We start from the raw sequence: 17,084 nt of genomic DNA on the forward strand, positions 1-17,084 counted from the left end.
ATATATATATATATATATATATATATATATATAATGCCGTATTGACGAAATGAAAGTAATGAATATAGAACAAAAGGTCATGGTTGCTCGATCAGATATCGTCATTGAGAGTGCTTATTTTTATGAGACTTAAGATAGAGACAGTTTGCGTCATATAAAACGACATAGCCGCGTATATAAAAATGACGTTTCACGATATGTACCCTCTGCGAGGAATAATTGTCCGTAACTATTCTCGGTGCGCGTCCACATGATTAGAACGTTGGGTCGTTGTAATAGTATGATCGTTAGTGAACCATGAAATTACGACGCATCGGACATTTCTGCTGTGAATGCAATGGGTTGCTGTCCATACGTATATCCCACAAGAATTTTATTTTACTATAATATATATTTCCTCCTTAGTAGGCAATTGACATAGTTATTAAAGGACAGCAATATTAATGTCTATAATAATTGTAGAATTAATATCTATGATTTAATTAGATTTTTTATGATACAAGAAAAAACAATTTCTTCATTTTTTTTATCACGCACTGATTATCAGTATTCTTTCTTATTAAGCAATAAAATTACTACGTAAAACCGAGGACAAAGTAATTATATTGACTCTTTTAAATATCAAGTCTACTATTATGTTACTAGCAGTCACATGAGACTTTTTACAGCAACATCGAGTTGACTTTATTCTCTAATGTTTCTTTTTATCTTCTCTTTCCGAAAAAACAAGTTCCTAATGATGATTTTCGATGGGATTAGTAAAGGAGTAATTATATAGAGAGTAAATAAAACAGAGAAATAAAATATAAGGCTGCGTGTTATTGAAGCAGAACAGGAATTATTGAGGGATTGTGTTTGACCGTAGTATTTATTATTTAATTCGCGTCGAAAAGAATATTAGAAATTGCATAATTAAGATCTTTTGAAATGATTAGATTTATCATAAAGTAAATAAATATTGAAATAATACGATCTTTAAAAAGCACACTTTAATATTCAAATAGTGACAATAATGATGAAAAGAATTAATGTAGATACATAAATATTACGGGGTCAATATTCTTTGAGCCATAATGACATACCTTGATCAAAAAGTTCCCGGAATTACTACCATGTGATGCTCTGAGTCAGCTGATTTGAGTTTCTATTTTTTTGGTTAGGTTGCCACATCTATCATTGACATTTCCACCAAATTTTATCGCCATAGCTTGACATTTGTAAAAGTTACGCCGTCTTGAGTACATCTATCTCTGCCCGTAAGTGATTGTAAAATTGAATTTGACATTAATTTGACAGTAATTTGACAGTAATTTTGCATCTCTATTTGATTTACATCAACTCATACCTATATGATAAATAAGTCAACGAGGAAATGGAATTAAATAAGCTAATAAAAACTGAAGCTAAATCTTAAAGTTTGTAAATACTGAAAAATCCAAGTAGATTTATTAAAATAAACTAGAACTTATTTATTAAAATATGTGAGTTATCAGGTTTATAAAGTCGTATTATCTGCAACATATACGCTAACACAAAGGGTATACAGAATTTCTCAACAAACGATAGACTCGCTACGTCACGTGTAAAACAGCTTTTAGCAAAATGCTGACTTTATCCCTCGGGATCAGTCAAAGCAAGGAAGCTTTATACGGTCGGAGTAAGTAGTAGTCACTGCAGACAAGTAAAGCGAAAAAGGAGTGAAAACGAGATACGGAGAGGGTCGAGGGGACTCTTATTCGTCACCGTGGAAATCTCGAAACGAGCAACGCTATTCTGACCTGATGGTACGTCACAGTCAACGCTGGGGGTAGTATTTTCCCGCGGAAATGTCGAGCACGAAATTGAGGGGGTGGTTTGTCGTGGGTAAGCACGATGGGGAGATGAGAGGGGTCGTACGGTAGGACCAATCTGGAGTTCACTAACCGTGAAAATGCTAGTGCATGTCATGGACGAGGCGAACGTTCGGCGCAACGACGGGACGTTGCAAGACGATGGGGGGATGAGAAATTGCAGAAATCTGCATTTTCGTCGCGCGTTCGGGCTTATAATAATGGAAGATAGTGGCCGAGAGAGAAGCGCACAAACGGATATCTTATAAGACATATCTTATGAAACGAGCGTCATCGTCGTTATCGTGGTCGTCGTTATCGTTGATGTTTTCAGCAGCGCGCTGAGTGCAGCGCGCTCAACGGAGATTATTGCTCTCTATTTTCGACGTGAATAGAATTTCGAATTGCATGGAATTCTGTGAACATCTGTGGCAGTAGAGTTTCTCGAGGTTATTCAATTGTATATATATAGTACTGATAAGCTTACGTTCATTATACTGCAAATAATGTGTACTTAGGAATATATTATCTCGTTCGTGCATGCGAGTTCTCTTCCTGCAAGCGATCTTAATTAGCATGCGTTAACTAGACTTAATTACTTAATGTTGCAAGAATACTTTTCCTCGAGAATGATAATATTGAGCTATTACTATCTAAATAAGCCGGCAGGTGGTATGACATGCAAATATGACCACTCGCGCTATTTAACACGACGTTAAATTGAAATTAATCCAGTGGGCGTGGCTAATTATTCAATCAGAGTCGCTTTTCCCTTAGAAAGATCTTATCTTCACCATGCCATATTAATCACCATGTAATAACGTCGTAATTTTATTCTATCTCTACCTTGAAAACTAGGAATTAGATACAGCTAGTTTTTTGAAAAAGCCATTGATACATCAGGGATCTTAAATTATACACCAGTCAAAGATAAAACCTCGAAATTTTACAAGATCATAAGTTTATTATCATGAAACTCGAATTATAAATATATTTCCTTTTTAATTTGCCTGTTCTGAAAAAATAGGATCCTAAATCAAACAGATACTAGAATTTTATTTTCTGTGATAATTGAAATTTATTGTGTACAGCACGTTGTTATGACTTCGTAAAACGTGATTATATACGTAGGTATTTTGAAATAAAGTTTCCTCACAACTTTATTATACACTTACTCGTTATGTAACGGGTAAATTTCACCCAACGGAGCGAAATCGGACCATCCTGTCACCCAACTAATTCCTAAATTTATTATCGTTATGGAGAGGGAGGAGGAGGGGCAATCTCTCAAGTTTCGAACGCGGTTAAAGCTCAAACTTAAATTATGTATTAAAATGAAATTATACTCTCCCATCTTTCCACACGATCCAAACACCGATGGAATCCCCTCGTTCTGGGGATTAATTTATGAAACTTATGCCGTCCTAAGACGAGCTTAAATCTTCTTTTCACGCTCGGTGTGCGCTCGCGGTGAATGTCGTGTCTCGTTGTTATCTTAACGGCTGCCATGATTGCTAACGAGAATACAGAATACTGTTCGTTATCTCGACGGCGAGAGCACGCGCAGGCTCGCTCGGTGCGACACTTAGGTTTTACATATTGGAACCAGAAGCCCTGTGAAAGCACGAGGTGGACCATATATGAGCTATATCGTTGTCTTTATGAATCGCTAACTCAGCAGTTAATATTATATTTTGGCAGTTAAGCCCGTTAATCATTATGCTTGCTTATAAATTTTAGACATTATATAAGGCGCTTTCCGCATAAAAATGGCTTAACTGTTAATAATTTATTTCATAAGTTAATAATTTATGAAATCATTAACACTTTAAAATAGGAAACCGAATTTTAGTAGTTAAGCACTTTTGCGGTAAACGCCTCATATACTGCTGTGTTGTCATATAAATTTATCAAATAAATTTTTCACATTTCTGTTTTTGACATTATTCTTATTTCTTGATAGATCCATTATTTTGTATAATGATGTCTCAAAGACGTTCAATTCTTGACAGTAAAACGTGTTTCGAAGTTGATTAAAAGTCACATTAACATGTGATTTTTTAAAAATGATTTTTCTGTTCATTTCCTGTTCATAACTCGGAGACGTTACAAAATATTTCATAGTGTTTACTGATAAATGGGATTATACCTGACACCTTTGAATGACATGCCTGGAGTAAAATTTTTATTACACGTTTATGCGTGGATGTCTCTTTTACAACTGGTCTTCACAACGAGCATGAATGTCATATAACATTAAAAATGTTCTAGACCGTAAAAAGTTAATTAACCTCGCAATTCAACACGACATGCAGTCCTTGTTAAGAGGATATGTGCGTGTTGTCCAGTGACATACATAGTTAATCGCGCGAAACCTGTCTGTCAAGTGTGAGTACCTACGGCAGAGTTTCGCGAAAATCCTCGCGGTTGTGAAAAACACATTGCTAAATTGCCGATATAGACTTGTGTGTATCCGCATATTGTGTATCAATCATCGTTGTGTATCAATCCAATGATATGACACGGCGTCTTTGCATTATATAATATTATAACTATTTTGATACCCATAACGGTGCAATGTTTTCCGTCTACATTGATACGAAATGATGATATGCAATAAGTCTGCATCTGCTCCTAGAGATAGTCTTTAAAGATCTGTTTTCTATAGTTGAACTAGTATATACTTTTGGCACTTAAAGTAAAATAAGTATACCTAATATATGTTTGACATTTGGCAAAAGCAAGAAAGAAATTCTTAGCAATCTAGTGCAGGAAAAAACGGATCTAATGTCTACTGCTGTGTGGAAGTTGCGTCAAAAAAGAACGTTGAAAAATCATGCATGATAACAAATGCATTTTAAAATTGAATAGGGAAGAAGAAACGTATTTTGCGAAGTTCTCAGATTTGTTGCATCTTTTCGTTGCAAGATCCAACTTTTGTGTTCGTATTTCGGATGAATTTCTGATTTATCGCAGTACAATGAGTCTAATATCTTTACACGATGAATCGACATCGGACAACGGCTCCGCCATACAGTTACGAACGATATGGGATGAACTGTGCAGACGCTCGTTCACGTAGACCGCGCGCCGATGCATTTACGATGCATCGACGCGCGCTTTCTCACACCGGGAGATCGTTATCCCCGCGGCGGTCTATGAGCCTAGACAAACGTACATAAATTGCACCGAGATTAGGGGATTGCTCAGCTGGTAACCACTTTGTAACAGTACCACGGAGGGACTGAAACGAATGGTAATAGCGTCCAAGTCTCTTTCGACAGCGTAGCGCGGCTGGGAAGATGCGCTGACTCGATTGGAGAAGTCGTCGTGTCGTTTCTTAGTTTGCTCCCTTCACCGCTTCGATCAGTCGCTTATTCACAATAAGTGTTCTGATTAGATTCACATAATCTTTGAATACGGCGGTGAATGTTGAAAATACGGGAACTGTACATAGTCACGCGGAAAGAATGTGGTGAAATATCTCAAAATTTAAGTGGATATAAATCTAGGAATAATTTTGTTGGACTATCAAAATAGTTATAATATGTAGAAAATTCAAGCATGACGAACAATGCTGTAAAAAATTTTTACATTTTATAATAGCAACCAATTTTTGTCCTGCATATTTTTTTTAATAGTCCAACAAAGTTATTTTCGGATTTATATCTAGCTAAATTTTTATATATTTCAAGTAAAACTGTTTTTTTTTGTGCACTGTTTGGGAAAAATTCTCGGTTAAAAAATGCAACAGTAAATAACGCGCATGTAGAAAAATATTTGTGCACGATATGTATCCGCGAATGTTGAAACTCTTATTAAAATATGTTAGTCTTGTAGAATTCTTATCTGCATTTTTCTTCTCGCGAAAAATATTTGAGAATTCTCGATTCGCAGAATCTCTCTCGCGGAATCGTGATTTCGAAAGCGAATCGTTACGCGCGATAGAGAAAGCTGTATAGATGACCCGCAGGATCGTCTAATTAGCCCGGCTTCACATTATTAGCGCGCGTACATTGAGACGCGTGAAGAATTAGAAATCCTACACGCCATTATCGTCGCTTACTAATCTTGCGCGCGAGACGATAGCAAGTTCACCATGGCACTTCCGTAATTAACCATGCCACGGATAATCGCGTGGGGTTACTCGACGCGAACGTAATTGCTCCGCGCGCGTCGCTGAGGTGTCTTTGTTGGATTTACATGTAATTGCTAGGCCGCGAGGGCACTTACGTTTGCAGGCCTTGCGATGCGTGATCGGTCTCGCCGGGTCTCTGTAGTAACCTTCGCGGCAGTAATGACAGTGCCTTCCTGCCGTAAAATGTCGGCACTGCAGACAAACGCCTCCGCTGACACGGCCCGACAGCTTGTACAGCTCCATGTTGAATCTGCACTTTCTCGCGTGGAGGTTGCAGTTGCACACTGAAACAGGTAACACGGCAATTTCAGTCAGCGAGCGACAACCGAGGCGCGCTATTATTTTACGACTACCATTTCCTTTAATTCCTCCTTATCTCGCTCGCACACGCGCAAGATCTCTTTTCTTTTCATCCTTTTTAGTCGCGCCGTTAATGCCGATATTATTGTCATTAAAATACCGCAATTGCGATTGAAGTTCAATGCGGCCGCAATTATTTTGCTGAAAGAGAAAGATGAAGGGTATCTCCTTCATTATCATTTAATTTGCGTTGCGTGTGGAAATAATAATGTTAAAATATACATTTTCACCTTCTCCTTAAGGCAAAGACGCGAAGGAGGTCAGTAGTTTACGTTATTCATGCGTCATATTTTCGGACATATCGAGAAAATATTGTTACAAAGATATAATACAGTCTACGATCTTAAATTTGCGTACACATGGCTCTCTATGCGAAATGTAGAGAATATATAATATTTGCGATAATTTGATTTAAAACGCATGTAGCTTATGCAAAATATATGGAATTCGCTTTTAGTAAAAGTAACACATATTCTTTCTTTTATTCACGAACTGTACATAACGGACATTAGTAAAAAAAAACCTTAATAGACTGAATTTAAAAAATCGACATTTTTAAAAATTTTCCTGTAAATTTCTGAAAAAGAGTTATCGTTTATTTAAGTATTCCTTGAACTGATTGCTTTGAATTAATCTTTTCTCGTGCAAATAGGAACTCAATTTCACATATTGGTACATAGGTTTGCTTATGCAATTATTAATGACTGCTTAGAAAAGTGTCTATGATAAGTAAATATGTTCATACAAATTGATTAACATACAATGATTGCTCGGTTAAATCGCAGCATTTCTTATATTAATTATATTCATCTCGTCAGAATTCGCATTGCTTAAATGCCATCTATTCTACTTTAATTACGCATTGCTGTGAAATAATAAACGTTGCGTCCCGCCCAACCGACGTACAAGTGCGACACGAATATATATTATTTCGCCGGTGACTGCGAGTAGATATTTCAGGCATTCCTCCGATTGAAGCATTGAGCATGGCGCGCAGCCACCACTCGTTAATATTACGGAGTTTCATCGTGGAACGCACGATGGAGCGTGCCAGGGCTTCTTCTGTACTTATCGCGGTAATTAGTCTCGAGTTTATTCATCCGGCTGGAGGAAGGAAGGCGTCTCGAGGGGGTCGTCTTCGTTATCGGACGACGGTCCTCGACTTCTCTCGTCGTTCTCGATCTGCCTCGCATTAACTCAACCCGACAATAAGAATAAATTCGGTAGTCCATAATTTGAAAAATTTGAAACTTTAACTTTTACATAGAATTTTTGTGACAATATCGTTGAATCATGTTCATAAGAAAAGTTCAACCTGGAAATAAAAAAATAAAATATACACAACTTTGCACATAAGTGAAATAACTTAATTTAAATCTGTAACAATTTTTGTTGTAGTTAAAAAGTAATTAAAATAAAGTAGTTTAAAGTAGGGTAGAGCGCGGCTATTTGAACATAGAGGTAAGTTGATCAAATGCAAATATCTAAATAACCAAAATATTGTATATATAAGTATATGCTTGCGCAATGTAGCACAAAGACAGAGATTACTGTATCTTAATATAATAATCCGTGTCCAGTTGACAACAGTCAAATACGTGCGCTTTTTCGTTTTTGTATATCAAAAGTAAAATTATTAGGTGTGTATTCTTTTTGATCTACATGGTAATTAAAGCGATTGAGAATAATCAAATGTGTTTTTTGGATATAAATTATTATCGCATTTTTTAACTTTAATATTTAAGTTGCTATTTTATTTACAGTTTTTCAGTTATAAAAAAGTATTTCAATCAACACCAATATGGGGCTTGTTGGGTCAGTATCTCATAACTAACCTTATAAACTCAGCTGCTTAAATGAAATCTGTCTTTATATATATATATATATATATATATCAATGCTTTTTATTCTATGTTAACGATTAAACATATATTTTATGTTTAATTATTATTATAAAGAGTAAAGATTTTAGTTTTTCTAATTTTGTTAATTAAAGAATTTAAAAAGGAAGAATATTACAAATTGTTGTATTTAAGATGCAAATAATAAAAATTTGATTAATATACACATAATCCTTTCATGTTTTTAATAATATATAACCTCATTAAACGATTACTTTCATGGCTCAACTTATCCTTCGAGGATGCTCAGCATGCCCCATAGATGAGACATATTGGTCCACTTTGCATCCTTGTAATTAACGTAATTTTTTTCTTATTTACGAGATATATTAAGGATTTATAAGTACTTAATTATTCAGCCAGATGAACGTTTTAAAGCATTTATCATTAGTCTATCATAATTGTGTGAAGATTTATAATAATTTAAAGAAAAAGTATCACAATTAGCCCCGCTCTACCTTAGTTAAAGTAAAGTTATATGTTTATCTATTTTTTAGTATAAGACGTTATTTAGGTTAAGTTTCTTTATTTGCATTTAAACTCTATTATTTAAACTTTATTTAAGCTCTATTTTTATGCATTTAAACATTTTTATGGCTTGTTGAATTTTCTCTGTGAATAGGATTTAACAAATCTGTCATAAAATTTCGATTAAAAAAAAATTGAATTTGTGTATTATTTTTTGGTACAAAAAAATCGTGATGGGAGTGCAACTGACCAATCCGTTAATCTATCAATATAAAACAACTGATGAAAATAAAGTAAAGTATGTAATAGAATTTAATAAACGTTAGTTTACTAAATTCACACTATTTAACGAAAATGTTTTAACTGAATAGGATAAAGATTGATGTTTATAAAGACTAGAATTTTATATTGCAAACAAAAATAATATCCCAAATTTTTTTTAAAAGTTTTAAAACAAGAATAGATACTTTTCTGTTACGCAGATTAAATGTTTCCAGCTTGAATGCATAATTTCTTTCCAACTTCTTTCTAAAGTTAGTTATAAACACAAAAAACGCAAAGAAATCTCTTATTGGCTGTGAAAGTAATAAATTATATGAAGATATTCTCTTGAAAACATAATTACGTTTAAGAATAGCAATAACGTGATTATAAGAATATTCCAAGAATTCTTGATCTTCAGCATCGGCTGGTATTAAAATCTTTTCTTCTAATGTTCACTTAGAGTCCCAATCAGGCCTTATATCTCTAACTTATTTCTAACTTATTTCTAGTTTTCATTAAAAAGTTTGAATTCTAATTTTTCCATTTATCTCATCCGTTTATATATATCTTAAACTGTCTTCTTAAAGCCAGTTTTGATAACTGTAATTGAAAAGAATTTATCTACGTTGGTATTATTGTCCCGACGGTTTCACCCCATGCATCGATCGTTTGTCTATTGAATTCTTGAGAAGCTCAGGGGAGCTTCTCCAGTTAGAATCGTGCCGTAACTTTCCTCTACTCGAGCACGCCACCCGTATTCTTTGCGACAGCTTGAAAACATAACAGAATAATTGAAAGCGCAAGGGGGAACAGTGAATGCCACCAAGGGTGGAATCAATGGGGGAGGCTCGCGGTTTGATCCATCTCCGTACACTCGTTCTCTCGTGGATTCTCTCGACCTAATAATCCCGAGTGTCGAACCAAGAGGAGCGTGCTTTATTTTTCTCTCGCGATGACACTCATTATCGCGACTTTTTTCTCCCTGCTACCTCAGCACGTGCTTTGTCCTCCTTTTTTTTCTTTCTCGAATGCTGACGTCGCCGTGTACAGCTTAAAGGTGAACGTACATAGAAGTAGAAGTAAGCAGTAAGCAGTAAGACGTAAGACCGCCATCTTTCATATGTATATAGATATACTGGCAATGTTAATTGCCTACTTCGTACGTCTTACTGCTTATTGCTTACTGCTTACTGCTTACTTCTACTTCTATGTGCGTTCACCTTAACTCTGCTGTCATAATTTATATCCTCTTACAAATTAGCGCTACGCTTTAATCGATTGATTGGCGGCGGTGTGAAAAATAGGATCTGCTTCAATTTAAAATAGCAAGCGTATAATTAACATGGATGTATCTTAACGATTAAAAATGAACACCATAAAAGATTAAAAAGACAATTATACATTGTTAAATTCATAATGTCAAATAATAATTTGAGTTATTTTTAATTTCTATAGTCATTGCTTTCACTCAATATGTCGTTAATTTAACTAAAACAATAGAATTAAACAATTTAATTTAAGAAAATATATTAAATTTGATTCTCAAATTTATTATTTATTAAATATATACATTAATATAGATATTGTTTACTTTAATTGAAACTGACCATAGAAATGGATTTACATTTTGACACATGCAATTAAAAAATAGCAAAATGTTATTTAACTCAACGAATTAGGTTACGGATTAGGTTGCTCCTTTGATCTAACGGTGTATAATAACGGTGTGAATCAAATAATAAATATGAAATAATTAAATACGTAGGATAAACATGAGATTGAGAAATGAGTACTATTTAATGTTTATTGTCGATATTAAGATATTACGACATAATAATGTTATTACAAAGTTATAAAAGAAATGGATAAATTAGAGAAAAGCAAATTAAAGAAATCCACACGAAATAAGTTCTTGTTGTTGCCTCGATTGTTGCAATTTCGTGTTAAACAAACTGACGTTGATTGAAACGCAAGATACGAACGAGATATTGCTTCCGGACAAATCATCAAGAGAATGTTCGTTTCTTCCTATCATGATTCAGTTTTTAGTCCTGTGTACTTTTCAGTATGTTTGTTACCGGAATCTTCGTCTCTTTACCGGAAATGAAGTAGTGAGTAATTTAATAGAAAAAAACCTAAAGTAAGTAGTGAGTGATTTAATGGAAAAAAACCTAACCTATACATTTTTTAATTTTAAACTCACACGATCTTCCTTTTTTCAGGATGTTTCTTATTAATGAAAAAAATTCTGTTTTTTTCCAATCACTACAACATAAAATTTTTCATGCATATTGCTATTTTTATATGAAATATCATTCCACTTTCGAATGCTTTACAGAATAATCGCTTTTCGGCCAATTATAATCATATTAATTAATCACCGACAGACATTGTTATAATACTTTTCAAATATATAAAAGCTGTACGCAAATTTATTAAGCTCAAGATCGATAATGTTGTCTTAATGCTCTCATTGTAAATCCCAGTGAAAATCTCAGCTGATGATTTATGGGAACTTGGTTTGCGCGAAGCGCATAATTTGATCGATGGATAAGAATGTTGTTGAATCCAAGTTAGCCGCTATGTATCGGGTCGATCGGATAACCTCTCGATAGTTAATAACCACCGTCAGCCACCGTCTGAAATTCTATGATCGGTTCCTGTTATTAAGTCGTAGTCATGTCAGAATCTCGATTCGTTTTCGTGAAGATGATCGCCGTAATTAGCGATTAATCGAAGTAGTATCGATGAATCCTGCAGCGTTTACCGCTAGCATTTAAGAGTGAATTAGTGTTTTCGGATCTACGCCGATATTAATTAGCTCCGACTGAATTCCACGATTTATAATAGTCGAGTTATAGCTCTTTTTTATGGCGCCTCTTATAAATCAATATATCTCTGGAGAAAAATAAAGTGTTACTAAAGCAAACAGTGAAACTCTACCTTAGTAAATATATTTCCAGTAAATTAGTTCTTTGCGGAATAGCTGTGATTAAATTAAATTTAGTAGCACTTTATATTCTTCACTCAAATTAAATGATAATACTTTCTTGGAAAATATTAAATTCTTTCTTTAAAAAAATGTATGAATATATTAATGTAGTAATTTTACTGACATTTATATTAAGAATATTTATTGTTAATCTTTATTGTTAAAGTCATCGATATTATTTTTATTGAAAATGATAAAACTTAAAAAAATGAGAAATTGATATATTAAGCAGTTAAATTAATAAGAAAATTTAGTGTAAAAAATTAAAATATTCTTTTTTAAAAATAATTAACAATTCTTAAAAGTTTGTTCTTTCTGCTTTAAAATACATTATTTTTATATAATTATTTTTCTAAAAGGAGATAAATATTTTTTTTAGAAAAAAAAACAACTTGTCATGAATTCTTCTTGAAACGGTATCGGAATATCAACTTTTACGTTATTTTCCTTTATTCTGCTACCAGATATGTACATTCAAACTCTTAGAACCTTTTGACCTTTTTCCTATCGCGCATGTATCGTCCGTTTCTCAACTCCGGAATGTATAAAACTTGTTCTCGGAAACTTTATTTTAAAGAATAGAGATGCACCTTTTCCGAATTTTATTCGAAGAGGAAACAGCAAGCTTGTTCTCAAGTGATAATCTCTCATCCCGACAAGAAAAAATATTGCAAAATACTGAAATACAAATAAAATACCTGGTTTCTGTCAAGGCAAGTTAGTATGTTATATTCACTTTTATTTTAAACACGCATCAAAATCTTTAATATACTGTTTGACATTTCGTGTATAGCCATATTTTCTAGTAAGTTTTTTGTAGGAAACATTTTTTCTGTTTTAAGTCATTGCATCTCAATTCGTAAGCAGATATTTGACAAAAACTCGAGAGAAAAATATCATAATAGATAAACGTAAAAAAACTAATCTCATAAAACTAATTAAAATAAGTACTTTTCGTAGAAATTTTTATTAGAAACATATTCTTTTCCTATTTATAGAATTACTTCGCAGAAAATCCTTCGTAATATTTTGACTTTTAATTAAATTTAATATAATAGATATACGTCAAACATTTTTCAGTTTGTTTATGTTGTGCGAAATTAGGAAAAAGATTCCATTATTTTAATTAAACGCATTTTCATTTGTAATGCGTATGTAACAGTCCACTGCATATAAAAATAGTACAACTTTGTTACAAAGCATTTTTACTGCTTACTCATGAGTTTAATCTTTGTTTTGTCTTTAATAGGATTAAGTTAATCAAAGAGTTGCTGCGTTTCAAATTATTCTTGCAACATCTACTAATTGAAAGGATATGATATAGTCGTTTTCTTACAAAGTTAAATTGCTTTGTTAAAATAACTCGTTCAATCTTTGGGGTAAAAACTTTCCGTGACGAACATTTCTCTCGAGACCGAGCAGACTGAATGACTTCTTCGAAAAATGTTTTAAACCTGTATTTGTGGTTAGCCAAACATACCTATAAGCCTATAAAAGAGAGGAAATTACTGCTGCGCTTTTTTTATCATGTCATAATTGATCTAGAAGAAAAAGCAAGAATCTCAAGTATGTATTTAGATCTTATTTCTTCTAATAAAAAAATAAAATCTAAATATATTTTCGAGTATGTCAGAAAATATCGTAAATAGAAAAAATATTTTTAAATAATTCTCTGTTAGAGAAAGATATTAGAAGAATGTGACTTTTATTTTAATTGCAATTCATTTAGCCTTAAAATTATTGTTGCGAATCACGTTATATACACGCATATGTTATTGTTATAATGAAAAGTCAATTTAAACCGTTATTTGAAATTGAAGTTGTCTTGCTGGCTGAACCGAGTAACTCCATGCTGAAACTTCTTCGCGCATTTCGTTTAGCTCCTTTTTCTCATCCCGCGGCGGGAAGAATTCCAGTGCCGCAAGCGAACGGTCGATTCATACACTTCGAGCGTTTCGCTAACACGTTCAGGTATGCTAGGCCCTTTTATTGGTACAGTACGTGCTCGGAATTCCTCTTTGAAATCTTGAAACGTAACGAAAGGTACTCGTTCAGATTATTGAGAATAATCGATATGATTCTCTTTGATATCTTCATGAAACGGAACACTTCAATTTCCGTATATCTTCTTTTATAAAATTCGAAATATATTAGGTACGTTAAGACAAGTACGTAAAATAGTGAAAATTTGATAAATGTCCTTCGAAAGTACATATAACAAGAAGGGAATTTCTATTTATGTTGAAAATCATATGGAAACTAAGGAGAGAATTCATATTAATGCAGAAGCGTATCATCGCTTAAGATGGAATTTATGGTACAGATGTCACCGTAATCGTTATAGGATGGATTTTAATTTAAGTCCCACTTAAACTTTAAATAGAGTCGCCACGGCGGTGCCTGAGCGTCTCGCGGTACCTCTTCGTAATGCTACGTAAAGCCGTAATTACATCCTGTCGTGCCGAGGACCCTTTTATCCCATCATTTGCGGTCGGAACCCACGCCAGCTTCGAACCATAGATAACGCAGGCTGTACGATTATCCGCGTTCAAGAAGTTATCCCGCGCCCACAGGTGCCCCGTCTCGGTTTCCATCCGCTTCGACTCGCTCGCGGATTACTCCCGGTAATCACGCGGATCGGCCTTGCCAGATGCGCGATAATTATCGCATCAGACCGATAAGTTTATTACAAAATTGCAGCGCTGGCGCTGGCACGCTTGGAACAGATGCGAGTGCTAGTTAAGTCTATAGACATATTTTTCTCTCAATCGTTATTCCAGCCAAGCGGTTTCCGCGTATAATCATTGCAAAAAGCCAGCTGGAAATAATTTTACAATCGCACAATATAATTCTCAATACGTATTAAATATTTCTGCAATTTATAAGCCAATCATAATTAACGTAGTCATTCGAAACATTGTTAGCGTAAAATTTTTCATGAAACAATTCAAATGAAAAGCGTTGTAAATATAATAAAGATACTATTGGAAAATTTCTATACGATATAATAAAAGTAATAGTTTATATCACAAAATATTATTCTAACTTTATAACTAATTTTCTCTAATAAGAACGCTTATTTTATTAATAATTTGGCTTTTGTAATATTTATTCAATAAAGTGTCTTATTAATTTTATTTATTAAAAAAAAATAAATATACAAAGAGAGACAGAAGATCTTTAAAACTTTCTTTTTAAGACTTCAGCAGAATTCTCAAACACATTGTGAAGGTCTCACATGTCTAATACTCTTCAACGAATTTACATGAAAATAAGCAATCTTAAAATATGCGTGATACGTCTCGTAACATCGACGCGACTTAACACTTACCCGTTTCTTCCGCGAGAATTTTGTATAGTCGTTACTAAATAACGACACTATCGTCAATGCAATAAATTACCGTATACGACTCCGTTATGCGTCTTAACGTGTTGGCGGTGCGCTCGCCGACGTCGTCGTAAAAGCGTGCGCGTGTTTCGCACCAATCGGAAATTTCGATTATTGCTCGCGAGCGCGATCGTTAACGAGGCATTTATTGCACACGAAGATAAAAACCGCCACGGCCTCGTCGTCATTCGTTGGGCCACTAAGACCGAAAGGGGAAGATAGGCGCTTTGCTGGCCTGAACGGACGAGCGAGTCGAATTCCCTTGCTCCATTCAGCGGCATGGGCAACTTCCTCAACGTGGTCCTCTCTTCTTCCATGAAGGTAGAAAACCGGTAGCTGTCGTCACCGCCCTCTCCTCCCTTACCGCTCTCTTCGCCTGGTTGGATTAGGAAAAAATTCCACGTAGCGCCGCTTAATGAACCGATTTTAATTTTGAACGGCGCGACGCCCATGGAATAATTAATTAAGAGTACCTCCGCCCTTCGTCATGGGCCCTTTTTCCCGAACAGCGTTTGCTACGTCACTACACAAAAAAGGAGAGAAAGAACAAGAGAGAAAGAGATGCGAAAGGCAGAGAAAGACAAAGAAAATGAGGGACATGATGAAGAAGATGCTTAATGTTTCCTTGGACTTAAATGATTTTATCATAGCTGTGAGAAATTCGTAAGACAAATTGGACTAGTCAAGAAAACGCGTCAAATTTTCCATATTTTCTATATGTTCATGCAGATTAGCACACTGCTATATCTCATTTAATGTTATTAAAATATGACGTCGGAATTGATTTGTCGAGACATACCAAGAATAATTATTTAAATATTATTTTTATGGTAATATATATATATATATGTATATATACCCCGGATTTCATCTGATGCGTATAATACTGCAAAAAGTTTTAACATTTTTACAACAAGTTTGAACGTTCTACATTTTACAATTATTTTGATGGCCCAAACAAAATTATTTTCAGATCTGTATCTAGTTATATAATTGTATTTTTAGATACTTCAGCAAAACCGTTCTTTCCGTGTATTTATAGAAACTTTATGTGCACTTTGAAAGATGTGTCAGCAATGCTAAAAAATAAAGAATACACACTTTCTCCGATGTGTCAGATCGCCGTCGTCCATATGGAGAAGTAACGATTGTTCCTCCTCGGACGCGCGCGAACATAATTCAATCATCCGTTTTGTTGATCCTCTTGCCCGTGCTATTGTGCGTTCAGGTAACAGCAGTCACTAATTAATATCCGTTTAAGAGGACCTCCGCTCACGCCGGTTTGCGCTTGGTGGCCTGGGCTCCTCATGCGCGATCTCTCCTCCACGAATAACATGACTAAAGAAAGGGTTACCGCGATTATTAATGCACCACCGCTCGCGCGGGTCATCTTTCGGTTGAAAGTTTCGCCGGTTTGCGTGGGACGATCCGCCAGCGGACGCGAGTAAGGAACACCTGTACTGAAATTACGAGCTAATTTTCGTGCCACAGGATACATCGACGCGATCATCGTAATCATGCTCGCACGGTCGTTTCCGGGTGGTCGCCAGAATCGCCCGGTTCGCGCATGATCCTGACCCTCGTGTGATCTTTTGTACGTTCCCCCAGGATCATAAAATTCTCGCGGAATTGCTGGATCGAAATTAAACATCATTGTTTGACTACATTATGACGCGATACTTGAGCGTATATCCTGCAGTTAACTGTTTCTTTTTCTCTCATAAAATCATTTAGAAGTATCGCT

The 17,084-nt window shown here is 34.7% G+C and overlaps 1 protein-coding gene across 2 annotated transcripts in view; it reads right to left on the minus strand.

The window, feature by feature from the left end:
- Positions 1-17,084, minus strand: part of LOC108732038 (netrin-1) — a 214,536-nt gene that overhangs the window by 99,691 nt on the left and 97,761 nt on the right. For both annotated transcript variants that reach the window (XM_018462644.1, XM_018462652.1), the window contains exon 2: positions 6,063-6,251. In XM_018462644.1, coding sequence (XP_018318146.1) covers positions 6,063-6,251 — 189 coding nt within the window. The remainder of the gene's footprint in view (positions 1-6,062; positions 6,252-17,084) is intronic.

Source organism: Mycetomoellerius zeteki, unplaced genomic scaffold (assembly GCF_001594055.1).
Source record: "Mycetomoellerius zeteki isolate Tzet28-1 unplaced genomic scaffold, Tzet1.0 scaffold102, whole genome shotgun sequence".
Taxonomy (NCBI): domain Eukaryota; kingdom Metazoa; phylum Arthropoda; class Insecta; order Hymenoptera; family Formicidae; genus Mycetomoellerius; species Mycetomoellerius zeteki.